Source organism: Salvia splendens, chromosome 6 (assembly GCF_004379255.2).
Source record: "Salvia splendens isolate huo1 chromosome 6, SspV2, whole genome shotgun sequence".
NCBI lineage: Eukaryota > Viridiplantae > Streptophyta > Magnoliopsida > Lamiales > Lamiaceae > Salvia > Salvia splendens.
The window spans coordinates 31,486,206-31,513,153 of NC_056037.1; the positions used below are offsets into that span (position 1 = coordinate 31,486,206).

Genomic DNA, 26,948 nt, shown 5'->3' on the forward strand with positions numbered 1-26,948 from the left:
TCTGAGTTTACTACTACTATCATTGACCATATCTCTATGCAGTAATTTTATTTTTACTACTACTCACGTCGTCCACAATTTTAAAATCCATTTATCTGAAGCAAATTTTAGGAGATTGTTTAATTTTATAGTTTTAAACGAGAGAAATTTCGGAATAAGCGGTTAAATTCGATGACCTTTCGTAATTAGGGATTCAATTCACTGGTCTTTCATAATTTAGGATCGAGGCATGAGTATTCTCCAGAACAAGGGATTTGTGATATTTTATCTTATTTATGTTTTTTTAAATATTATTTCCCTCTAACTATTTATCAATTGCCTAAATTACCCTCTTGAAATTTTTACCTAAATTCTACTTCATAAAAGTTTCGGCGACCTAAATTCTACTTCATAAAAGTTTCAGCGCCGTTTCGTCTCCTCTTTTCCTCACTCAGCCCGTTTCATCTCTCCCAAACTTTTTGGGATCTTTTTTCTTGAACTTCACGAACACTACTGTAGAGTGGCCGCATTGTGAGCGTCTGGTGTAGCCGCCACCTCCTCCTTCTGCTGTGGACTGATCTCTGCCATTCCCTCTCTACAAAAATACAAAAAGAAGAAGAAGGACGCAGAAAGCAGAAAATTTGGGAGGTTGAATTTGTGGAGTTTGGCAGTAGTAATAAGAGTGGAGGAGGAGAGGTAAGAACACCCGCAACGCGGGCCGCCGGCGTTCCGCGTGCCGTTCCGTCGGAACGACTTCGCAGCGGAACGCGTTGCGGCGCATGGTTTCGTCGCGGTTCCGTTCCCATTCCGTGCCGGGTGCCGGCGGAACGAAACGCGGCACGGTCTGTGCCGCCACGCGCTTCGGCGACGTGGCTCTCCCCGCGTCGTGCGTGACACCCACTCGCCGGGCAGCGAGTGGGACACGTCACGTGCTGACGCAATAATTAATTTTTTTTAAAAAAAATTGATTTTATAAAAAAAAAATTAACGGTAATATTACCGTTTTTTTTAACGTTTTTTAATTTTTTTTATTTTTATTTTTATTTTTATTTTCTTAATCTATAAATACTCCTAATTCATTCTCATTTCATTCACAACTACACATCTATACTCCTAAATCAACTTCATTTCCTCTCCAATTTTCATATTCAAGCTCTTCACAAAATGTCCGGCGACGGCAACTACGTCGGTGGCGGCTCCGGTGGGTGGGATCTCAACGCGTTGGGCGATTGGGAGACTATGTACAACACACTTGGTGGTTCCAGGTCGTCGACGCCGGGCACCCAGGGGTCGGCGACGCCGGGTGGGTACCAACCACCCACTTTCGCGCCGGGTGGGTACCAACCACCCACTTTCAATGTGGATGCCTACGCTCGACCCTACGCCTCGCGGCCTTCTCAGGGATTGTCCCAGATTCGGGAGGATATCCCCGTTGCACCCACCAAGGGAGGACGCCGAGGCGGTGGAAGCTCCAGGGCTGCGTCTAAGGCGGCCGAGGAGGAGGAACCGGAGGATCTGAGCCGGCATCCATACATCAACGAAGAAACAAAGGTGGTGTACAACGCCTGCCTCACCGTCTCGTACGATCCCATCGTCAGGAATCAACAAGCCGCCAAGTGCTTCTGGGAAAAGGTCCGTGATGTCTACCACCAGACTAAGCCGAATGGGGCCCGGAAGCGCAAATATACAATGCTTCGTGCTCACTTTGGCCGAGTCGACGTACAGGTCAAAAAATTCTGCGGCATCTACTCGAGTGAAGCGGCGCACTACCAAAGCGGAGCTTCGGGCGCCGACATTCTGAGGGCGGCTTTGCGCGCCTTCCACCAAGACACCGGTCTACAGTTCAAATATGTTGATATTTGGCAGATCGTCAAGGACGAGGAAAGGTGGGCCGGCGGTGTCCGCTCCAGCTCGGGCTCAACCTCAAAGCGCACGAAGCACACGGCGAGCGGCCACTACTCGTCTGGTGACGCCGGTGGGGGCAGCGACGCAGTAGAGGGTGCACCGCAGGAGTTTGCGGATACGCCCGGCGATTACGGGGGATTCACCCGTGGGCGCCGTCGGCCGCAAGGGACGAAGGCGGCGAAGGCGGCTAGAGCGAGGAAGGGCCGAGGCGAATCAAGCCAGCCGAGCTCGGGATCGGGCTAGCGGGGGGGCTCGGACACACTTATGGTGGCGTACATGACCGCCACAATGGCGGACACTTCCCGCTTCTCGCACTCCCAATACGTGGCCTGGTGGAACGGAATTGTGCATATGGCGGCACAACTTGGCCTTCCGACTCCCCCTCCACCTCGACCACCTTCAGGGGTGATTCGCGGGAGGAGTAGTTTTTTTATTTTCCCACTATTAATTGTGTGTGTTTTTATTGTGTGTTTTTTAATTTTTTAGGATTTTAATTGTGTGTTTTTTATTTTTTTTAAGTTTAAGTTGTAATTTTTTTAATGTTGTGTGTTTTTTAATAAAGTGTGTTTGTTTTAATTTACTTTAATGTTGTGTTTTTTTTAATAAAGTGTGTTTGTTTTTTACTAAAGTGTGTTTTTTAAATTGAATTGAGTTGGAAATAAAAATAAAAAATGAAATTGAATGAATAGTAATTTAAGGAACGATTAAGGAACGGTTAAGGAACGGAGGGTTGCAGGTTCCCTTTCCTTAGTTAAGGAATGGAGTAAAAAAGTACAGTGGGGCCCGCAAATAGTAGTTTAAGGAACGGTTTAGGAATGGTATAGGAACAGCGTTATGGATGGCCTAAGAGAGCTTGATAGCTATGTAGCGTCCACAGCTGATTGTGATGTTTTGGAGAGAAATAGACAGAGAGATAAAGAGGGAGAGACTTCGGCTTTATTTTCAATTCCAAAAATATACTACGAATATTAGACAAAGAATCTTAGAGGGGTAATTTAGACAATTAATAAATGGTTAGAGGAAAATAATATTACAAAAAGAACATAAATAAGATAAAATATCACAAATCCCTTATTCTGGAGAATACGCATGCCTCGATCCTAAATTACGAAAGGCCAGCGAATTGAATCCCTAATTACGAAAGGTCAGCGAATTTAACCACTTATTCTGAAATTTCTCTTTTAAACAAAGGTTCATGCACAGTCAAATTTGACTAAGAAAGTGGAGTATTCATTATAAAACGCGCGACTTAGTCACATATAATATATACTATACTACCCCACTCAAAAGCGACCAAGCACAGTCCAAAACGCTTGTTAATTTACACTAAAACTGGCTCTAATGAAAGTTTAAATCAAATTATTGAACACAATCTTTTGCAAAACTGAGAAACAAATTAGGTCTCTCCATATCAAGGAGCATGATTTTCTAATATTTTTATTAAAGCTAAACCGATCTACTACTATTAAACTTGAATAATGTATCATCACATTATTTTAGGATGATGTCATTTTATAATGTCTAAAGGGAGAGAGAATAAATAGGCATTGGCATTGCGTGGTCAATTGTGGTGGATGCACCAAACTTCCATCGTCCATCCTATTTGAGCAGTTGAATTTCGTTACACCAAACCAAATCCCCTCTCCTCTCTCATTCCCTTTAATAAAACTCAGCTGCCCCAAGTCAAGTCGCCCCGGCACCAATGGCGACGGCGAGCGCCTTCTCGATTTCCATCTTGATGGGGTACGTACTAAACAAGCCCAATAGCAGTGACGGCCCATCAGCCCAAAGCCCAAGGAAGAGTATCAGTTCGGCATTACCAAAGAGTTCGGCCCCAGCCTACAGCTCGGTAAAAGCCGACCAATCAAGCTCTACTCTCAGATTGGCAAAAGCTGCTCGGCAATAGTTCAGCAGTTCGGTCTCATTATTCGACCGAACTGGGAGATAGTGGTGTCAACTCATGCAGGATCTCATGCAGGATAGCGGACCAAACAAAGAGATAGTGGACCCATGCAGGATCTCATGACCTCCACGACATCCACGACCTAATTACTGATGATGTAAGCCACGACCTAATTAGTGGTGATGTAAGCCACGACCTAGTTAGTGGTGATGTAAGCCACGACCTAGTTAGTGGTGATGTAAGCCACGACCTAGTTAGTGGTGATGCAAGCCACGATCTTAGTTCAATGTATAAATAGAACTTAGATCAGATAGACTAAGGAGAGAGCGCTCTAGACATCAAATATCATATAGCAAGTCTGTATTTGTAAGCTGAAAACCAGATCAAGCAATACAATCTTGCCCTCCTTTCTTCCCGTGGACGTAGATTTACCTCAGTAAATCGAACCACGTAATTCCCTGTGTCGTGATCTATATTTTTTACCCGCATTCACTACCATCAAAAATTCGCCCAACCATCACTGGCGCCGTCTGTGGGAAACAGAGAACCAAATTTGTGATAAAGCGAATTTTTGACCCTTTTTCCACCCCAAAAAAAAAAAAAAAAATGCATACCAGATCACATAACACCCATAATACCGTTCGTGATAACCCTGAGGAAGCTAGTCCAGCCCGCAGGTCTGGAAAACAGCCTCGGGAGAAATCTACTTCCAGTTCTCACGGAGAAGGAACAAGCCGCTCAAAGACTCATCGCCCCGAGTCTTCCCAGCAGCCCGATTTGAACGAGGCTGTCAAGTTGTTTTTGGCCGAGAAGCAGGAAGAGTTCTTAATTTTCCTGCAAAAGGGCCAAAAGCCGGAGACGAAAACGGTGGATTCTCCCTCCTCATCCAGACATGAAAGTCACTACCGCAGTAGTGCCGTGTCTTCCAGGAAGAAGAATCCTCAACCCCGACATGTTCCTGTTCCTCCTCGGTACCGGAATCACAGGAGAACTCCATCTCCTCCATACCGAAGAGATGTCGGGTTCGCCATGTACGGAGCATTGAAGACTCCGTTCTCGGACGATATCACCCGAACTCCCTTGCCACAGAACTACCGAACTCCGTCGATGACTTATGACGGGTTAGTAAATCCTCATGACTTCCTGGGACGCTATCAGTATAACATGGCGAACCAGGGTCTCAATGAGGTCCATATGTGCAAGCTGTTTCCCGAGCTGCTTATCGGGAACGCAAGAAGGTGGTTCGATAGCCTCCCCCAAGGCAGCATTAGATCTTACCGAGATCTAATGGATGCTTTCCACAGGAGGTTCTTTCAGAAAGCGGAAGCCCGAATCACTTCGGCTCAGCTGCTTTCTATACGTCAAAGTCGCGACGAAAAGATCAGCGACTTTATGACGAGATTCCACAAGGAATGCCTACAAGTAGATGATCTCAATGATCTACTTGTCATTTCGGCATTCCAAAATGGAATCCTGCCCGGAGCTCTCTACAGAAAGCTCGTGGAATGCAGTCCGCAAACAGCTCAAGAGATGTGGGACATTGCGGACCAGTTCTCCCGTGCCGATGAGGCAGACCGTCGCAAACGGTCTTTAGACAGCTCATCCCGAGGAGACAGGAGGAAGCCCGATCATAGCGATCAGGGACATCCTCGCCGAACTCCTTTTGGCGATCAGGGACATCCTCGCCGAACTCCTTTTGAAAGGATTCAAAGGACTCCGGTGCAAGACCGATTGGGGCCACGTCTCAATCCCGAGAAGCCGCCCGCTCAGTTCGTACCATTGAACAAGTCGAGAGCGGAAATTTTCGAACTGCATTCCGATATGTTCGAAAAACCAAAGCGGATGACGAAATCGGCCGCGCGTCGACCTCAGGATCAATATTGCTCCTTCCATCAAGACCACGGTCACGATACCGAGGAGTGCCGACATTTGGCTGCAGGTATTGATGCTCTTGTGAAAGCAGGGACGTTAAAAAAATACCAAAGCAAGCAGCCGAAAAAGAACAAAAAGCAGAGAGGTGCAAACTGCGCTCCTCAGGATCTGAAAAAGCAACAGGACCCCGAAGACGATGACGAGCTGCAATATGATGGAGTAATCCTGACTATTGATGCTCTCCCTGCCGGGAAGACTAAATCGTCCCTGAAGTCAGAGCGCAGAGGCTTCAATCGAGAGGAGCCAACGCATAAAAGGCTGAAGCAGGACGAAGTGATTACATTTTCAGATGCAGATCCCGTCCCGGCCATCTCTCCTCATCAAGACACTATTGTCATCCAAGCCGGAGTGGCAAACAAACTGATCCACAGAGTGTTTGTGGATACCGGAGCGTCAGTCAGCATTCTTTTTAAAGAATGTTTCGATAAACTAGAAGTGGATCCAGCTCGGCTCAGTCCGGCTCCACTTCCTCTGAAAAGTTTCGCCCAGGAGGACACCCGCCCTGAAGGTATTATCAGTCTTCCGATCACGGTGGGAAAAGCGCCTACAAGCTCCAGTACGATGATCGAGTTCTTTGTGGTAAAAGCTCGGTCCCCGTACAACATCATCTTGGGAAGAGACTGGCTCAACGCAGTTCGGGCCGTTTGCTCTACTTATCACCTCACCATCAAGATTCCCACTAAAGGTGGGATAGCGGTCATCCGAGGTGATCAAAAGAGAGCAAAAGAGTGTCTGCAGATTGCGCTTAAAAGTGCCGAGCAATCAGATCGGCATCATCAAGCATAGCAATCACAGCAGCCGGAGTCAGAGGCAAGCGAAATGACCGAAGTCACACCAGAGTCGAACTCAATGACCGTTCAGTTATACGAAGATGATCCATCCAGAACGGTCAAGATCGGTTTCGCGGGAACGCCTCTACTCCGGGAAAAGACCATCCAGCTCCTCAAGGAGTACAAAGATGTCTTTGCATGGTCTCCGTTGGACATGACCGGAGTGCCCCCTGAGGTAATCACTCATCGGTTAAATATTGATCCTTCAGTCCGGCCTATAAAACAGAAGCAAAGACTCTTTGCGGCAGAAAGAAATCAAGTCATCCATGACGAAGTCCGCCAATTATTGAAAGCGGATGTATTATTCGAGGTGAAATATCCTTCTTGGGTGGCCAATCCTGTGATGATCAAGAAAAAAGGAGGAGGATGGCGGATGTGCATAGATTTTACCGATCTAAACAAGCACTGTCCTAAAGATTGCTATCCCCTTCCGAACATAGATAAAAAAGTAGAAGCTTTGATCGGCTTCGAAATTTTCTGTTTTCTTGATTTATACAAAGGCTACCACCAAGTTTTAATGGATGAGAATGATGCTTCAAAAACGGCTTTCATTACTGACTTCGGCATCTTTGCTTATAAAAAGATGCCATTCGGTTTAAAGAATGCCGGAGCCACATATCAAAGGATGGTAGATAAGCTTTTTCGGCATTTGATAGGAAAAGAGGTTGAAGTGTATGTTGACGACATAGTCGTCAAAAGCAGAAGCACTTCGGAGTACGAAGACAACCTCAAATCCACCCTCGACGTGCTCAAAAAAGCCAACCTCAAACTCAATCCCCAAAAATGTACCTTTTTGGTAGATTTGGGAAAGTTTCTGGGTTGTTGGGTTTCAAAGGACGGACTCAAGGCAAATCCTTCAAAAGTTCAAGTTGTTCAGAACATGGCGATGCCGAAGTCCATACATGATGTGCAAAGGCTAACTGGATGTCTAGCCGCACTGAATAGATTCCTTTCCCAAGCAGCCGAAAAGCAACTGCCGTTCTTCAAAGTGTTGAAAAAGGCACCAAAGTTTGAGTGGGGAGCCGAGCAGAAAAAGGCTTTTGACGAGCTCAAAAGTTATTTAGCCAAGCTTCCAATTCTCTCTGCTCCAACCGATGCCGAAGTGATATTCTTATACTTAGCGGCATCAGATCAAACCATTAGCGCGGTGCTTGTACGAGAAGAAGGCCTAAAGCAGCTTCCCATCTACTTTACAAGCCGAGCATTAAGAGGTCCAGAAACAAGGTATCAACCTCTGGAAAAAATTGCTCTGGCGTTAGTAAATGCAGCAAGGAGACTGCGGCCATACTTCTATGCTCACAAGGTATGCGTCTTAACCGATCTGCCACTTCGGCAAGTTTTGACCAAGCCAGAAGCATCAGGCAGAATCGCCAAATGGGCCATAGAGTTGGGAGAACACTCAATCGAATACCTACCTCGGAAAGCCATCAAGGGACAAGCCTTGGCAGATTTTCTTACAGAGGCAAAGTTCGATCAAGTAATCCCTGTCATTGCCGAACAGAAAAATTCTGCCAATACCGAACTAGCACAGCCCCTGGAATCCGAAGTAGAGCCGCCGGATTGCTGGAGCGGATTCGTAGATGGAGCTTCGAATAAAACGGGAAGTGGAGCTGGTATTCTACTTATCGCTCCCGACGGACACGAGGTAACTTATTCACTTCGGTTCTTATTCCCAACTACTAATAACGAAGCCGAATACGAAGCCCTCCTTGCCGGACTTCACTTAGCGCAAAGTCTATTTGTCAAATCTCTCAAAATCCATTGTGATTCACAAGTCATAGTGAATCACATGCTGGGTACAAGTGAAGCCCGAGATGAGAGGATGAAAAAATACTTGGACAAAGCGCAAAGCATTAGCCGAAGTTTCTCTTATTTTCGGATAATCCGCATTCCCAGAGCGGAAAACAGCCGAGCAGATACTTTAAGTAAGTTGGCCTCATATCCGAGCTCAAAGGTGGAGGAATTACTACACCGAAGCATTGATGAAGCTGAGGTACATTCAGTAACCAGCTCGCCGAACTGGATGACGCCGATCTTACAGTATCTAGATCAAGGACAACTGCCCGAGGATAAGAGAGAAGCTCGGAAAATCACATGCCGAGCACTTCGGTATGAACTTCATGAAGGAGTCCTATACAGAAAGTCCTACCTTCAACCGTTATTGCGATGTGTAGGACCAGAAGAGACGGACTACATCCTTAGAGAAGTTCATGAAGGATCTTGCGGTAGCCACATCGGAGCTAGAGCTTTAGCTAAAAAAGTTCTGAGATGGGGATATTATTGGCCAACTTTGGTACAAGAAGCAGTGCAGCTCGTCAAGACATGTACGAAGTGCCAAATCCATGCAAATATCCCAAGGATGCCGCAGACCGATCTATGTGCTATGCAAAGCCCTTGGCCTTTTATGCAATGGGGCATAGACATAGTAGGACCACTACCGCAAGCTCCTCGGCAAATGAAATTCCTTATCGTTGCCGTGGATTACTTCACGAAGTGGGTGGAGGCTGAACCATTAGCTACGATAACGAGCTCGAAGGCATTGGATTTCGTCTGGAAGAACATAGTGTGCCGATTTGGCATACCCCACATCCTCATTTCGGATAATGGGACTCAGTTCACCGACAAGACATTCAAGAATTGGTGCCAAGAGCTGAATATTCAACAGCGGTTCACTTCGGTCTCCCACCCACAAGCAAACGGACAAACGGAGGTAACAAACCGTATCTTGGTGAAAGGGTTAAAAGCTCGGTTAGAACAAGCCAAAGGACAATGGGTAGAAAATCTCCCTCAAGTCCTATGGTCCTACCGAACTACACCCAAAACCTCCAACGGTGAAACTCCGTACAGTCTGGTGTACGGCACTGAAGCCGTGATTCCGGTTGAGATCGGCGTACCCAGTCCCCGAACTCTAAATTTCTCCTCAGAAATGAATGATGACGGACTGAGAGCCGAACTAGATCTGGCCGAAGAAAGAAGAGAATTGGCCTGCATAAAAGCAGCCAAGTACAAGGAGCAAGTAGCCCGGTATTATAACCAAAGGGTGAAAAAGCTGCAATTTCAAGTGGGAGATCTCGTCTTGAGAAACAACGAAGTAAGCCGAGCAGAAAAGCTGGGCAAACTCGAACCCACATGGGAAGGTCCATATCGGGTGTCAGAAGTCCTCGGCAAAGGGTCTTACAAATTGACTCACGTGTCAGGAGAACAAGTACCCCGAACATGGCACGTTTCCAACCTTAAGAAGTTCCATTTGTAAGAGACAGTCCGGTCAGTCAGTCTTGTGTCTAGTTCGGTCCTAGAGGTATGTGCTTTCTTTGTTTTTTTTACTTGTTCTTTGTGCTTGTTTTATAAAAGTTTAAAATCTTGTTCGTCCTTTTTATTTGTCTATGTGCGTTTTGTCTGTCTATGTGCGTGTCGTCTCTTACAAATGTTACTGAGGTATCTTGTTCTTCGAAGGCTGATCCCCTTTTTAGAACATGTATAAGCCAACGATTGTGAGTCCAAGCTTCTAAGGAGGATACAAGACCACAATTCAGCTTAAGAAATAAGCAGTTCGTCTGAAACGAACTGCAACAAAGGGAAAGTCCGATCCACGAGATAAAACTCGCCGATTTAGGACAAGGGAAAGTCCGATCCACGCGATAAAACTCGCCGAATTAGGACAAGGGAAAGTCCGATCCACGCGATAAAACTCACCGAATTAGGACAAGGGAAAGTCCGATCCCCAAATTAGGACAAGGGAAAGTCCGATCCGAGCGATAAAACTCGCCAAATTAGGACACAAGCTTAGTCCGGTCAAAGAAATTTACTTCATAAGACCAAAGACGAGTCCGGTCAAAGAAGTTTACTTCATAAGACCAAAGACGAGTCCGGTCAAAGAAGTTTATTTCATAAGACCGAGGACCAAGTCCGGTCAAAGAAGTTTACTTCATAAGACCAAAGACGAGTCCGGTCAAAGAAGCTTACTTTATAAGACCGAGGACGAGTCCGGTCAAAGAAGTTTACTTCATAAGACCGAGGACGAGCACGATGAAATTTTTTCGCTGAGCTGTAAATACGCAGTGATAGAAGCGAAATGAAGATTTCATTTATTAAAACTTGTTCGGCATACAACTCCGCTGCCCTACGAGAAGGCGTTACGCTATTACAAAGGACTATTCTACTGTCCACGGTTGCTAAAGTTGAGCCACCTATTCAAAAAATCCTCGTGAAGCCGAGTTCGGGTGTTCCGGGCAGCTGAAGAATAAGCAGGTCGACGAGATGCTCTGATCGACCTACCGCCTCTTCCTTGAGTCCGGGAAGTTCTGGCACCTCGGCGGCGAAGAGTCTCTTCACAAAGCATTTGTTGATCTTGCTCACTCATAATCACAGCTCCTCTACGAACTTCAGTCCGTCCTTGTCTTGACGTTTCCGGTTGCTCCTGAGTCCGTTCTCGTCTTGACGTTTCCGGTTGCTCCTGAGTCCGTTCTCGTCTTGACGTTTCCGGTTGCTCCTGAGTTCGTTGCTGATTTGGAGTAGAATTTTGAGCAAGTGGATCAGAGGTTTGAGCTGGAGTGTGAGCATCTGTTGGCGAGAAATGCCTAAGGAATCTCTCGATTGAAGGACGCCGGGAAAGAACGATGTCGTACCGAGAAGCCCAGCGCCGCAATGATTTCACAACTTGTTGGTAAGCCGAGCTCTCCAGCGCATTGTTCCTCCGGAGTACATGAAGCTCCTCCCACAGTTCATCAACTTGATTCTGAACTTCAGATATGCTCATTCCCCCGCGTCCGCAGATGAAATCCTCATACGCAGTCCTCTCAGCGACGGCAGTATTCAGCTCGGCCTCCAGATCTTTCTTTTCGGACTCTAAGTCCTTATTGTCGGCCTCCAGCTTCACTAAACAAGCCAAGAGTTCGTCATTCTTCATCTGGTCAGCTATGGCTTTTTTCTCAGCTTCGTCTAAAGCGGAAGAGTACAGCCGCTTCCAGTGAAGTACCTCCAGCTCCTTAAGAGTTAAGAATACAAAGCAGCTATGTCAGTTCGGCATTTCAGTTTACTGAGCAGGTAGTAAACCACAACAGGAGTAAAAGAGAGTACGAAAAGCTATACGAAGACACAAGTGTAGAAAGAAGAATTTTTTCATTCATAAGAAAAAAATTTTTACACAAGGAGGGCTTCAAGGCCATTTTACAACAAGGAAGAAACTAAACTAAGAGAAGGGAGACGAAATCATACTCCGCCAGCTTCGTCTCCGGCTCCTCGGTGAGGTTCAGCTTCCTTCTCCTTGTCTGCCTCAGCTTCAGCCTCGGCCTCCCTGCTCCCCCCAGCCTGCTCGGTGCCCCCATCACCGATCAGCAGCACCTCTTGCTCGGCCTGCCTGTCTCCGGTCTGCTGATCAAGCTGCTCGGTCTCACCCTCTCCGTGGAAAATTGGAGCGGGTGAAACTGGCCCTAAGGAGGCAAAGATAGCCTCCATATTCTCGTCCCGGTCAGCTCGGCAACTACGAACTCGGTCAGCAGAAAGCAGGACCGAGGACGAAGCAAGCTCCTCAAGGAGCGGCAGACTCTGGAGACGAGCTGCTATATCTCGGCCGTACAACGGCAGGACGACTTCGGGCCCCTGCTCGGCATTATCGGTCATCAGTTTCAGCAGATCACCGACAAAGGCCGAAAATTGATTGCTCAGAAAGAGTTTCTCCGCGAAAGCACGGAGAACCTCCCCTTGGGCAACCACGGCGGCAGCATCCCTCCGTTTCGTCTGCTCTCGCTGGATGACGAGCTGGTTTTTGGCAAACTGGGCTTCATCCTGGGCCGAGATCCTAGCAGCTCTGGCCTTCTCAAAGTCTGCCTTAGCCTGTTCGGCCTGGTGACGAGCAGCCGCCAACTTCCTCTGCATCTCAGCATAGTCGCTGGACGCTTTAGAGAGTTCGACCGCGACGAGCTTGCTGAGCATGCTATTCCTCTGAAAATGGAAAAAGGAAAGAGTCAACAGAGGGGCCACCAAAAAAACATAGGAAAGAAGCAAAGCCAAAGAATCAAGAAGAGAAGTTACCTCGGCAAAGTCCGTTGGCCATGCAAAAGGCTCACAGACATGCTCCGAAGGGGGCGCCAAGACGATGTCTCTCTCCGGCGCTCTTGGGGGCTTCTGGGTCTTCCCCTTCCTCTTTGCCGAAGTGGACTCCGGCTCTTTTGGATCCGAAGAAGAGGTCTTCTGCCTCTTCGGATTCTTCTCGGCATCAGGCGCCGAGCTGGTAGCCTTCTGTTTCTCCGGCTCCTTAAGCTCGGAGGATTTGCGGCTAATCTTATTTAGCATGTTCACTGCCAAAAAGCAAGAAAGCAAGGTTAGTTTTCGCCACAAAAGCAGTAAGGCACAAAAAAGAATTCCTCACCCTCGGTCTCTTCGTCCGAAGACGAGGAGTCGAACACGAAGTCGCCCTTGACGAGCTCAGACTCCAGGTACTGCTTCCTAATCATAGGAATCTTATTGAGCTCGCCCTCGAGCTCGTCCAACGGTTCTAACCGAGGATGAGGAATCACGGACTTCGGCCCTCTCCAGGGAAAGCCCGGAGCCGCTGTCCTATTATAAAAAAAGAAGCGATGTTGCCACTTTGGCCACTTGGTTTTGCAGAAGGCCCTAAAAGGCTGTAAAGGGATCAAGTAAAACCAAGATCCTTTTCTCTTAAACTGGAAGAAATTAAGGATTGCCCTCAGAGACAGATCCTTATCTAACCTACGCAGTTCGGCAGCAAAGGCCGATAAGTGCCTCCAAGAGTTCGGAGTCACCTGACCTAAAGGGAGTTGAAAAAAATCAAGCAGCTCTACAAAGGCAGGGGGAAGAGGGAAACGAAGCCCGCATTCCAAGCCGGCTTCATAAACGGTGGCGTAACCCTCCGGCGGCGAGTCAGCCCTATGAAGGTCGTCGGGAATCGCAACCTTCCCCCCAGGAAAAAAATATTTTTCGTGTAGGGATATCACAGTATCCTTACTCAAGATGCTGTGAAAATACTCTACGGTCTTCTCCCCGGATTCTTTCCGGCTAGAAGACCCCTTATCCCCTTTCCTACCGCTACCTGACTCAGAAGAAGAAGAAGACATAGTTCTTACTCTTTGAAAGTCTGAAGAAATTCTGAAGAAATTCTTGAAAGCGGAAGGAAATTTTTACGCAAAAGAGAGAGAATGCAGAAGAAGCAATAGCAAAAGTGTTCAAATGATGAAGAAATGACGTATTTATCAGATTCGGAGAAGATTTCAAAATCATCGCACCGTTTCGAATCCCACCTTTTCAGGATTCAACGGCCGGATTTTACTGTCGCATTTAATGCAGTCACGCGCAAGGCACGTCCCCTGACGTCAGCCTTCCCCGTACCTTTATCCAGAATGCCGAAGTGACTCGCTTCGCCGAAGTGATTCACTTCGCTTTTCGGGGGGGTAGTGATGGGGTACGTACTAAACAAGCCCAATAGCAGTGACGGCCCATCAGCCCAAAGCCCAAGGAAGAGTATCAGTTCGGCATTACCAAAGAGTTCGGCCCCAGCCTACAGCTCGGTAAAAGCCGACCAATCAAGCTCTACTCTCAGATTGGCAAAAGCTGCTCGGCAATAGTTCAGCAGTTCGGTCTCATTATTCGACCGAACTGGGAGATAGTGGTGTCAACTCATGCAGGATCTCATGCAGGATAGCGGACCAAACAAAGAGATAGTGGACCCATGTAGGATCTCATGACCTCCACGACATCCACGACCTAATTACTGATGATGTAAGCCACGACCTAATTAGTGGTGATGTAAGCCACGACCTAGTTAGTGGTGATGTAAGCCACGACCTAGTTAGTGGTGATGTAAGCCACGACCTAGTTAGTGGTGATGCAAGCCACGATCTTAGTTCAATGTATAAATAGAACTTAGATCAGATAGACTAAGGAGAGAGCGCTCTAGACATCAAATATCATATAGCAAGTCTGTATTTGTAAGCTGAAAACCAGATCAAGCAATACAATCTTGCCCTCCTTTCTTCCCGTGGACGTAGATTTACCTCAGTAAATCGAACCACGTAATTCCCTGTGTCGTGATCTATATTTTTTACCCGCATTCACTACCATCAAAAATTCGCCCAACCATCACATCTCGATTCCCACTCTAATCTTAATTCCTATACTAGATTCAAAATTCATAATTGCACCAATCTTTCCACTTCTTCCTTGCTTTCTTTTCCTCCACCGACACGACCTCTTTTCAACCATAGGACTTCCGCTCCTAAAACGCGGTCGTTTACATTATGTCCGCGATGCGACCTTGCTTCCATTCCCTCCAAATCGAGCCTTTCCGCGTTGGAGCTTCTCAAGTCTTCCGCTGCTGATCGTAAGTTTCATCCTTCTTCATTTTATTAATTGGAGTACATTTTTTTTCAGGATTTTTACTTTTTATTTTCAATGTGTTGTGATACTGTGTTTTGGATGAGTAACGTCATAAAGTCTCTTCCTGGTTGTGGATTAATTGCTCTTAATTTTGGCGATTTCGCGACAAGGATTTTGGTGCTGATGTGTAATTTAGGGTTGTGCAAGGCACAAGATGGTAGATTTTTCTCCTATTTGACCTTGATGGTGGACTTTTAAGAGAGACTGCACTGAGATAAAGAACAGAGGACAGACTAAATTCCATACGAGAGGAGCTCAAGGATGTTGAGATTGAATATAGGCCTTTCTCACAATTATTGACATGCGCTGGTGAAGCAGATGTCATTTTCACATGTACAGCTTTGGAAACACTTCTATTCTCGAAAGATCAAGTTCAGACACTCCCCCCTGTGGCTTCAGAAGTAGGAGGCGAGAGGTTATTTGTCGATATTTCTGTTCCTAGGAATGTGGGATCATGTGTGTCAGATATTGAGAGCGTTCAAGTTTACAATGTGGATGACTTGGAGGAAGTAGTGGCTGCCAACAAGGAAGACAGATTGATGAAAGCAATGGAAGCTCAGGCGATCATTGAAGCAGAAGTGGAAGAATTCGAAGCATGGAAGGACTCCCTTGAGACTGTTCCAACCATCAAGAAGCTTAGGGCATATGCAGAGAGAATTAAGGCCGCTGAGATGGAAAAGTGCTTGTCAAAGATGCGTGATGATCTACCAAAGAGTGAAAAGAAAGCTATATATGATCTGAGTATGGGGATTGTGAACAAGCTTCTTCATGGTCCCATGCAACACTTGCGATGTGATGGCACGGATAACCGTGGTCTGAACGAAATCCTGGAAAACATGCACGCGCTTAACAGAATATTCAGTCTAGACACGGAGGTATCCGTTCTGGAGCAGAAAGTACGGGCAAAAGTGAAACAACAGAACAAACAAGTAGCTTCTTGAGATCTCTGTATGCAACCATTCGTTCATTTGATTTGGGGGAGGGGAGGGAAGCTTCTCTCCATCGGCATTGAGTTTATCATTATTGGGAGGTGTCGCAACTCTTTTATATAGGCGGGGACGACTTAAAGCTGGTTTTTATACTTCAGTGACAAGGATACAAAAGCAAGCCATTGAAATCTGACTTAGCATTATGAATAAACATGAGAGAGGTCAGAATGCAATACTTGTAAGTGTTTCTTGTTAAGCATATATTTTTCCGGGGAATTTAACTTTTATTTCGTGTTGGGGTATCCAAGACGCATGTTACTAGAAATTTAATAAATTTCAAAAGATCTTATTTTTATTACACAATTTCTAGAAGATGTAGTCAGCCGGATCGAGGGATGAAGCATCACGGTTTCTAATATCGGATTTCAAGCTCATTTCTAGTACATCACGAGTCTACATTACAAAAGTTGTGTTGATAGAATATGATAAGTTCCTAAGTGAAAGTCGCTTAACGAATAGATATTTTAAAAGTTGAATGTAACGACCATGTAATGTGAAAAATGTCTAAACTATATCAAAGATTCATTCTCTTATTAGCCTGACTGCTTCGATTCATAACATTGTAAATTAGAATATGCAAATATAAATGCTCTAAAAATTAGTACTATTAAAACTTGATTTACTGAAAGTCAATTTAATTCATATGAAAAATGTAAACAAAACTTTTTAGAGTTGTGTATGTCAAATTGTTAACTTAAATTCAAGTTTCGTTTCTTCAATATTCATGGACAAACTTTTGCCTTTTAGCTGCTTTATAAGAGTAATTAAAATCTCATTCATTGTTCTTTTATAGGCATGCCAACCTTACCAAAACCCTACGAATAGATTCAGAAAAATGCTTCTCACAAATCCAAACTTGTTGGAAACTAACAGAAAACAATAAAAGAGATTCATCAAAATCAGACAAATATTTGGCAGATGTAGATTAGCTCAGAAAATTCTACGATTCTGACATGTAGATGCCATAATATCTCAGAAAGGATTCCTAGCCCTGAGATATGAAGGACCATCATACCTATCATAATATGTGCCTCGAGCCAGCCCATAATCACGACTTGCTTGACTATGGTGGTATGCTAGACTGAGTGACCTCAAGGAAGCATCATTTCTACGACTTCCATTTTCTCTTATGGGGCTACCATATCTGCGACCCCTTTCATCATTAACCCTTCATACTTAACAGAAACAACTCTATCGACATCTTTCTGAAAATCCACATGTTAATTTATCAGACCGAGGTTAAGAAAAGATAGAGATGAAACAAGTTAACATATTCATTACAGCATATGGGTGTCCAGAGCTATTGTGGCATCTTCATGAGTTTCAAATTGCAAAAAAGCAAAATGTCGACATACACGTACATTAAGAACAGTCACATAACACTCAAAGTGTCTTTCTGTATCATGATCTCGAGTACTAAGTGCAAACAAGGTCAAAGTTTATCACAAAAAGGGTTCTAGTTGATCTTTGTTTGATACGGAACCACATTCAATCTTTTAAAAGAACAAAAAATAATGCTAGTGATTTCAAATGAAATAAATCTTAGGAACCTCATAAATTCCTTTAAGAAACTAGTGGCCAAAAAATTCTCATTTGTATTGGGTTAGACTTAATAACAGGTGCATAAGTGAAATTCAAAGGAGAGTGTGGAGGCTACGTACCCGGGCTGATGTTACTAAGCTAATGTTAGCTTTGGCCTCAGAAATCTCCAATCAAAATAAAGTCCAGAAAAAGCAAAGATATTCAAATCATTACACATTAAAACATTATGTGCAGAACCAGAGCATTGACCTCCAAGCATTCATCCAAAGTCAATTGGCACGGAAACTTTATTCAACATTCTCCGATAAAATTGTTTCCAAAGTGACGTTTATGTTGCCACAATCAGGAACAAACTTTTTCACTAGAATGCTCCAAGAATCAGATTTGACCTCCACATTACCAGAGACAGCAGCACCAAGAACATTCAGTATATCATCTTCACAACCAGAGCTGCAAAGCCCTTCAATTAAGATAGAGTAAGTGGATTCATTTGGAGAACACCTTTTATCCAACATCTCCTCAAATATCTTGATACCTTCCTTTGCATAACCCTTTTTGCAGAACCCTTTAATCAGTAAGTTAAAAGTGAAAGCATTGGGAGGACAACCCTTTTCTACCATGTCATCCCACAACCTCCCAGCCTCACACAACTCCCCTTCATCACACATGCCTGCAATGAGCGTATTATACGTTAAAACACTAGGTATAGAACCCTTTTCAAACTCATCAAACAACTTCCTTGCTTCCCAAACCTTCCCTTCCTTACAGAGCCAATGCACGACTGTGCTCAGTATCACGTTATCTGGGGTACAGTTCTTCACCAACAATAGCTTCCACAAGCTGCAAGCTTCATCGACCTTCCCTTCCCTGCACAAGACATCTATAACCTTACAACATAAAGCTGAGCTGGGGACATAGTTACTGTCAAGCATATCACCAATCATATTGACTGCTTCCCCTGACTTCTTCACTTTGCATAATGCCTCAATCATGACACCATATGTAACATCATTCGGCTCAACCCTATTCTCCATCATCTCATCCATCACCTTCGTTGCATCAACAAAGTGCCCCAATTTACAAAACCCATCCATCAGAACCGAGTATGTGGTTGCATCAGGCAACCAACCACGGTCCAAGAGCTCATCGAACATTCTCTTTGCTCCTGACATATCACCACGATCCACGTATCCAGACATAATAGTAGTGTAACTCACCACATTAGGCACCATTCCCATTCCAGGCATTTCATCAAGTACCTTGAGCGCACCCTCAACATCATCCTTTTTACATAAGGCTTTTAATAATATATTGCATGTAAACACATTGGGCATAATGTTGAACCTCTTCTGGCAATTTTTGAACATAAGGTACACAGAATCGTACTTTTTATTCTGAACCAAAGCATTTAACAAAGTATTTAACGAACGAACTGACCTTTGCACTCCAAAATCATTAACTTGAAGGAACATTTTAATTGCATCTCTCGGTCTGCTGGCAAGACCGTAGTACCTAATTAGCGTGATGAATACATTTTCTCCGCATTTGATTTGGGAACCGCGTAATTGATTTAAAAGGGAGGGTATGGGCTCGAAAGTGCGCAAGCGGGAGAGCTTGTGGATAATGGAGTGGTAGGTTTCATAAGTGTGATGGAAATTCGGGTGGTAATTTCCGGCGTAGTGGAAGATTTGAAGGGCGAGGTCGAGATTTTGCTGTTGGGTGATGATGGAGCAGAGGCGTTTGGTGGTGAGTTTTCGTGGCCAGGGTTTGATTGGGGGTGTGACAGTGTATAAGTCGAGCAGTTCGGATTTAGAGTTAATGCTGGAGATGTGGTGGTTGTCATTGGAGGAGATGGTGGAGAACGGGTGGGCTGTGGCGGTGATGCGGCGGAGAGAGTGGATTTTCCGATAGCCTAACATGATGGATATTACCTGCACACAAAGGGAAAATTGGTTTATACTCCCTCCGTCCCATTAAATATGCAACATTTGCTTTTCGGCATGAGATTTTATGTAGTGTTGTTTTGTGAGTTAATGAAGAGAGAGTAAAGTAAGAGAGAAGAAAAAGTAGGGAGAGTATTGTTTCCATTTTTAGAAACGTTTCATTTTTAATGAGACAGACCAAAAAGGAAAACGTTTCATTTCTAATGGGACAGAGGGAGTATATGATCTTAATTTCCTCATACAGTTGATGCTCAACATTACAGCAAAAAAAAGTTAGGGCTGACAATTTTTGATCCGACACGTTAATCTGACATGAATCCGCACGAAAATAATGAGTTTGGGTAAAGCCTTATTGGGTTCGTGTCCTTATTGGGTTGACCCGTTAAGAACCCGAAAAATTTGGGTTGGGTTCGGGTTGGATACGGATAACCCATTAAAAATTAATATTATTATTTTTATTATTTATAAAAAAATAATGTTTTACAAATTTCATGTAAATCAAGATTAAATCATAGAAAATAGATTTTTATCATATAAATCAAGTTTAAAATTAGGTTTAATCGTGTAATATCGGGTTCAGTTCGTTATCGTGTCGTTAACAGGTTCGGATCGGGTTCGGGTTTGAGGATAGCAGATCGGGTTCGTGTTCGGATTGACAGTTTCCTTAACAGGTCGGGTTCGGTTAGGTCTTATTGGGTTGAGTCGTTATCATGTCAACCTGATAACGACCCAATCTGCACGATTTGCCGCCCCTAAGAAAAGTGTATATTATGGACCAACCAACAAATTAATTTTCCCAACTCACGATAGTCTTCCAAAACTTTAGAGAGCTCTTTCTTCTTTTGTGCTAAGAAGTTAATGGAATTCCAAAATAATGAAGGAGAATAGATTCATTCTACTAGAGGGGGTGACGCATAATGTTTGTGCGTCGTTTATTAATGACGCACAATCCTTATGCGTCGTTTAATAATGACGCACAAAGATTATGCGTCGCTTAACAACGCATAAGGGTTGTGCGTCGCTATTGAACGACGCACAAACATTATGCGTCGTTAAGTCGGGTTTTAACCCCCTCCAGGCAGACACAGATCACAGAACGAACATTCACACACTTTCATTTCCTCTCTCGGCGATTTCCGGCGTTTTCAGGCGATTTCCGGCGATTTCTCCATAAGATCCGGTAATTTGTTAATCAATTTAGCTACATTCGACATTATTCATGTTTATTGCGCTTTCATTTGTTAGTTTGACCCAATTTATACAAATTAGGGCTTGTAGGAAAAATGTCCTTAATTGTCGTTGGTTTATATGTTTTTGATGCAGAAATCATGCAAGTATTTGTGAGTTTGTATTGGGGTGGTAGAGTAGTTCAACTACCACATATGGGTATTGGTTATGACCCACCTCGTGCGAGGAGCTCCATTATATTAAATTCAGGTGTTTCCTATTATGAGTTGGTAGCAATGATTTGTGATGCAATGGGAATAGATATGAACCAACACACAATTGAATTATTATGGAGACAATGTATAGTCTATGGTTCCGGTATGAGTTATACATGTTCTGTGATTCGCAATGATGATAGTGTAATGTTTATGTTCAACAATGCTCAAAATTCAAGTGGGTGTATTGAATTATTTGTTGAGTATTCACCTGTGAGGAGTGAAGAAATCCCACCAGTTGTTGATTATGGTATTGGAGCATCTGCGAGGTTTGAACAAATGAGTTTTGACTGTGGTATTGGTTCATCTGCGAGGGTGGACCAAATGAGCTTTGATCGTAGTATGAATGAGCAGCGAGATGTTGTAGATGTTGCTGATGTTGGGGTTGGATTGAATGATGAGGTCGATGCTGCAGATGATCTTGCTGAGCCAAGGCCACTATCTGAGACAGAGGCAGACCCCGATCTCAGTGATGGTGATGGTGCTGATGATGTCGGTGCTAGTTCTGATGATGAGATAGTACCATGTAAACCTGTTATGCAAGGTGAACAACCACTTCCGGAATACAATCCTAGTGGGTTTAGATTCTTTCGTGAATTACCAAGTCGTCCTTCTGGAGTATCGGATGATGTGGGTGGTAATGAACACAGCCTTTTGTATTGGAATGAGAATGAGCCGCATCGGATTGTGTTGGGAACAAAATTCGATTCCAAGCTACACGTGAAGACTGCTATTACTATGTGGAGTTTGTGGAATGAAAAACAGTTTAAGGTTGTCGAGAGCAAACTAAGAAGGTGGCATGCTGTATGCAAATTTCCAGCAGGAACGACAGTAACAGGGGCAGGCATCATCAGCACCACCGACGCTGAAAAGGCGAGGGAATGTAAGTGGGAGGTTTCGGTTACACAAAGGTCGCATGACGATATGTGGGAAGTTAGGAAGTGGAAGAATCGACATACTTGTATAGGCCATCGTGCTAATAGAGATCATGCTAACTTTTCATCCCCAATGATAGCTCTGTTGATTCGACATCATGTGCGACAATGTGCCGATTTCAAGGTCTTCTCCATAATAGCTGATGTTCAAGACAGATTTGGTGTGTTAATCAGTTATAAGAAGGCGTGGTATGCAAAGAGAAAGGCTATAGAGTTTGTATACGGTGGATGGGAGGAATCGTTTAGGCAGTTGCCAAGCTACATGTTTGAACTCCAGTCACAGAATATGGGCACAATTGTTGAGTGGAAGCATAACGATCTGTTGAGTCAGAGGCGTACAATGGTGTTCAACTATGTTTTCTGGGCATTTGGGCCTGCAATACATGCGTTCCAGAAGGCCGCACCGGTTTTAACAGTTGACGGGACTCACCTCCGAGGAAGATTTAAAGGTAAGTTGCTTGTTGCTTGTGGTTTTGATGCTAACAAGACATGCTTGCCTATTGCATATGCGGTGGTGGATGAAGAAACCAATGACAGTTGGTCGTGGTTTATGGATCATGTCAGAACTCATGTGGTGAAATACGAGCGGGAGGTGTGCATTATATCAGATAGGCATAAAGGACTCTTGAATGCAATGGAGTCTGAAATCATGACAAGGGCCCCGCAGATACACCACAAATTTTGTTTGCTTCATGTTAGGGCAAATGTGTTGAAGAAGCACAAGGGTCCCAATGTGAAGGCCATTATATGGAAGTTGGGGGTAAGTTCTCAGGAACGTAAATTTGCCAGAAGACGTCGAGCACTATATGATGTCAACAGTGGTGCGGTTCGAATGTTAAATAGGATTACAAAAGAATGTTGGTCACTGTGCTACGATGGTGGACTTAGGTGGGGGGTGGCCACAACAAACATGTCGGAGTGCTACAATAACGTCTTGAGGGGTGTGAGAGAGTTGCCGATTAGAGCGTTGGTTGATTTGACATTTTGGAGGACGGTGAAATGGTGGGTGGAGAAGAAGACAACAATCGAACACACCGAAGGTGAATTAACCCCATGGGCGAGGGACAAACTTGCTAAGAATGACTCAAAGGGGCGAAAACATTACGTCACTGTCATTGACCGAGATGTTGGGAAGTACCATGTCCGAACTCGAGGAAGAATCGTAAAAGGAGTGTCAAAGGGCAACAATGTTCAAATAGTCAGGTATTTGGAATCGAGTTGCAGTTGTGGTAAGTGGCAGATGTGGAGAATCCCTTGTTCGCATGCTTGTGCGGTTGCTAGAGACAGAGGTCATGTTATGATGGACCTCATAGATGAGAAGTACTACCTAGGTACATGGAGATCACAGTACTATACTCAAGTTTCATTTGATGCACCAAGACACGAAGAGTATTGGGTTGCACCTTCATGGAAATTGTGCATCACCCCTCAGCAGTTGATTCCTAGAACGCGTGGCCGCGTTAGAAGAAGGAGGATACTTAATCAAATGGATGTCCAGGAGGAAGATGAACCGAGGGCTCCCCGCCGCTGCAGAAATTGCGGGATAGAGGGGCATGACAGAAGAAATTGCTCGGCCGGTGCCGTTCAGTAAAGTCGTGGTATGTTATGTTTATGTATAAACTACTATGTTTATGTATCTGTGTTTGAGGCTGATGTAATAGGTACTATGTGTATGTGTCAACATATGTGAGATGTTAGTCGACAATTTTTCAAAAATGTTAAAAAATCACAAGTTTGTGGACTCAGTGTGCTACGAAAATCGCCCGGTGACGCATAATCGTTATGCGTCACTAAGTTTCTGGACTCAAAAATCACAATCCGACTTCAAAATCGTCATTGGATTGCTCAAAATCGCCCGCCCGGGCGTTTTATAAACGCAAAATCGCCCGCTCGGGCGAAGTTTCTGGAATCTACAGTGTGTTTCTTCATTCACTCGGTGACGCATAACTGTTATGCGTCACTAACAAACGACGCATAATTATTATGCGTCACTAACGAACGACGCATAACAATTATGCGTCACCCAGAAACGACGCATAACTGTTATGCGTCACCGAGTGAATGAAGAAACACACTGTAGATTCCAGAAAATTGTTCATACCTGTTATGCGTCAAAAATCATAATACTTGTTCATTCCACCATATCTAAAATGTTCATAACAACCGGTTTCAATAGACACAAAGAACGAATTACCGAAATTGTTCAAAAATTGCAGGATAGAAAATATGTGAGATGACAACCTGTTTCATCACATCAAAAATTGTTCAAAACAAATTACTTTCATACATTCCGAAAGAACGAATCACATTCGAAATCTATCTAGATGAAGGCGTGAACTTTGTCGGAGCTTTCCCTTTGTTCTTCCTTGTTGACAATCCCCTTAATACATTGTGCATAGCCCTCCCAATCGCACTTGATGAACTCTTCATAGCTGGTCGTGAGGATCCCTCGGACGTTCGTCGGAATATTACTTCGTCTTCTTCTTCCCCGCCGACTTCTTCTTCTTCCCCGCCCTCTTCTTCTTCTTCTTCTTCTTCCCCGCCCTCTTCTTCCCCCACAGGATCAACAAATTGATAATTTTGAAAGTATGAATCACGCCCTGGTTGAGTTGCACCCCAATCAGACCCACCGCCAAAGAACGAATCACATGATGCCCGTGCTCCCCATTGCGAGGGCTCGTGGCTTGCACCACTCAACTGAGACCATCCTGGGGGATCGTGCTCCGGACTCAAGGGCTCTGGTACCGCATAATCAGGTTGCGGCGGTTGCTGCTGCGACAACCTATGCTGTCGTGTAATCCCGTGTCCTCCCGTCCGGACACCCGGCAGTCCATGACGAAGAGAAGTTGGTGGGCGTGGCGGCATGACCACATTTCGCCGTTGCGATGTTGGATACTCCATCACATCAGTATGGTCCGTCGTACGAAGCGCCTCAGCAGCCATTGCACGAATCTGCCGTAATCGAGGGTCTGTGTCGTGTTCAGAGGTCAAATGCCATATCCCCTGAATGGTCTCGACCTAGATAGCACAAATACAAAATCATTACAATCAATCTATACAAACTTCAAACTAAATACATTATAATATAAAAAAACATAACATACCAATTTCATCATAGAAGATGCTGACTCGTTCATCCCAACCGTTGACTGTGTCGCAGGTTGAACTAGGTACGACACTGTGATCCTATTGAACCACGCCATATAGCCCGGATGAATGCTACCATCCATGGTCATCGTGGCATGATCAAAATTTGTTTGGAACCTGTGGTGTCTCAAATCCCATTCTTCAATGTAGAATTTATGTACCTTAGCCCAATCGGCGCCCTTCCTCCCACGGCGGTGACTTTTAGACAGATGTCCGGCATTATGTAGCATCCTATCACAATACTGAGGAATACGCTGGTAGCGGTTGATTTGTCGGCAAACGCGTCCAGCCTCGTGTGCCTCGACAAATGACCAGCACACCAAATATGTGTCGCACAAGTAGGATGTGGTCGAATCAATGCAGTAATCGGGCAGGATACAATCTGTATATGGTGTCCACAGAAACTACAAAAACATAATATCATTCACACAATTAATTTCATACTAGATTAATTCATTAGCTAAGCTAAGAAAAATAAATTTCACCTGGCCCGGACGAATCAATGATAACTGATCACGATAATGAGCTACTGAATGTTGGGGCGCATTTCCAATTTCAGTAACTCCGTGCCACCTACACGGAATATTAATATCAAAAGTTACCCAAAAAAATACATAATTAAGTACGTTACTTAAAAAAAATATTACTTGGCTCCACACGGGGTATACGGCGTGTGCGTAGGCGATATCAAGAAGGCTGGCCTCAATGTAGGCATTCTTTCCCACGCCCACAGCTGCAAGAGAACCATAGGGCCACCCACATCTCTTCTCTGTCTGCCTACAGAAGCTTCGCACAAATAATGATACAGGTATGCTAAAGCAGCACTACCCCAACTGATATTAGCCACGTCTTCCGGATCGTCAAAGGCATTTATCCACATAAAGGGGACCTTGCACCCGGTAGTGTCCGGTAAAATAAGCCCCCCTAACAAGATTAGAGCATGTATACGTGCTCTTTGGACGTATGCATACTCATGCAGCCCATCACCCAACGGCATAGTCGCTTGGTTGATCAGAGACGTCATCAACAACCCACCGTGCTTCGTTTCTGTTTCTGCGTCAGGTATCCATCCCAACACATCTCTACACTTGCTGGGCCAATCTTCATATCCAATAGGGTAGTCACAGCCAGTGAAAACACGACCGGCTGCTCTCAAACCCCACAGGTTTTGCACATCCTGTAAGGTTACGGTTACCTCACCAACTGGAAGGTGGAAACAGTGGGTCTAAGGCCTCCATCGCTCGATCAATGCAGTTATTAGGTCATTGTCCATCCTTCTTGGCCTTCCACATTCAATCACACCTCTGAACCCCCAAACATCAAGCCAATGCATCACATCTTCATGTATTGGCAGTGCCCAAACCTTACTCTCCGTCCTACGAACTCTCAACACATTTGTTGTGCCATTCGCCAACAATGAGGCTGAAATATGTTCGTTTTGATGAAACAGTACGGATGGATCCTCAGGTCCATAACATAACTGTTGTTCAGAACTTGCAGATGCCATCTACTTCAAAACATTCACCCAACATATAATAGCATAAGATAACTAAAATTTTCACATTTTTGCACAAGAATATATCTATTTTCTGCACTTTGTGTATATAATTTCAATTGAACCACTTACTTCTACAATTGACCCTAAATTCATGTGAAACACACAAATACGCAACAAAACAACACAAATAAACAACACACTAACAGAAATCGTCCGTAAATTGAGCAATTTCATATAAACCCTAACTTTACTAAATTAGGGAAAACCTCCATAACTTCAGCAATTATTGATTTATGTAGCCAAATGGATGAATAATTACCGAAATATGTTTGGTATTTGGTTGAAATCTGTCGGAAAACGCCTCAAATCGCCGGAAATCGTCGCTGAAATCGCCCCTCCTTCGTTGCACGCTGCGTCGTCTGTCAATTACGAGCATTCTGCCCTCTTAATCCCGATTTAACGACGCACAAATAATATACGTCTTTACTGAAAGACGCATATATATTGTGCGT

At 44.5% G+C, this 26,948-nt stretch overlaps 4 protein-coding genes across 5 annotated transcripts; 2 read left to right on the plus strand and 2 right to left on the minus strand.

Annotated features, from left to right (window-relative positions):
* Positions 1 to 12,787: 12,787 nt before the first annotated feature.
* LOC121808274 (pentatricopeptide repeat-containing protein At5g16420, mitochondrial-like) lies at positions 12,788 to 19,396 on the minus strand. Of its 2 annotated transcripts, none has more exons than XM_042208671.1 (2): positions 16,945 to 19,396; positions 12,788 to 12,845 (listed from the first exon to the last, which is right to left on the minus strand). In XM_042208671.1, the coding sequence occupies exon 1, from the start codon at positions 19,388 to 19,390 to the stop codon at positions 17,759 to 17,761; it is 1,632 nt and encodes a 543-aa protein (XP_042064605.1). In that variant the 5' UTR covers positions 19,391 to 19,396; the 3' UTR covers positions 12,788 to 12,845; positions 16,945 to 17,758. The 2 variants fall into 2 exon arrangements, with proteins under 2 accessions (XP_042064605.1, XP_042064604.1); XM_042208670.1 differs by lacking the exon at positions 12,788 to 12,845 and having other exon boundaries at positions 16,709 to 17,134; positions 17,591 to 19,396.
* On the plus strand, positions 15,159 to 16,227 carry LOC121808275 (glutamyl-tRNA reductase 1, chloroplastic-like; the record flags this gene model as incomplete). Its single annotated transcript, XM_042208672.1, has 1 exon — positions 15,159 to 16,227. A coding segment is annotated over one exon (723 nt), but the record flags the coding sequence as incomplete, so codon positions are not given.
* Positions 19,397 to 22,701: 3,305 nt separating the features above from the next.
* Positions 22,702 to 23,382, plus strand: LOC121809113. The gene has a single exon (XM_042209657.1). It carries the CDS (start codon positions 22,702 to 22,704, stop codon positions 23,380 to 23,382), a length of 681 nt encoding a protein of 226 aa, XP_042065591.1.
* Positions 23,383 to 24,107: 725 nt separating this feature from the next.
* LOC121809114 (SKI/DACH domain-containing protein 1-like) lies at positions 24,108 to 25,619 on the minus strand. The gene is made up of 4 exons (XM_042209658.1): positions 25,586 to 25,619; positions 25,424 to 25,511; positions 24,896 to 25,342; positions 24,108 to 24,809 (listed from the first exon to the last, which is right to left on the minus strand). Exons 3-4 carry the CDS (start codon positions 25,166 to 25,168, stop codon positions 24,108 to 24,110), a joined length of 975 nt encoding a protein of 324 aa, XP_042065592.1. The 5' UTR covers positions 25,169 to 25,342; positions 25,424 to 25,511; positions 25,586 to 25,619.
* Between the last annotated feature and the right edge of the window lie 1,329 nt (positions 25,620 to 26,948).

Coding starts and splice junctions, on each gene's coding strand:
- LOC121808274 (XM_042208671.1), bottom strand. CDS start 19,390: ATGTTAGGCTATCGGAAAATCCACTCTCTCCGCCGCATCACCGCCACA.
- LOC121809113 (XM_042209657.1), top strand. CDS start 22,702: ATGTCGGAGTGCTACAATAACGTCTTGAGGGGTGTGAGAGAGTTGCCG.
- LOC121809114 (XM_042209658.1), bottom strand. CDS start 25,168: ATGCTACATAATGCCGGACATCTGTCTAAAAGTCACCGCCGTGGGAGG. Junction 24,810..24,895: donor CATCTTCTATGATGAAATTG/GTATGTTATGTT, acceptor TGTGCTATCTAG/GTCGAGACCATTCAGGGGAT.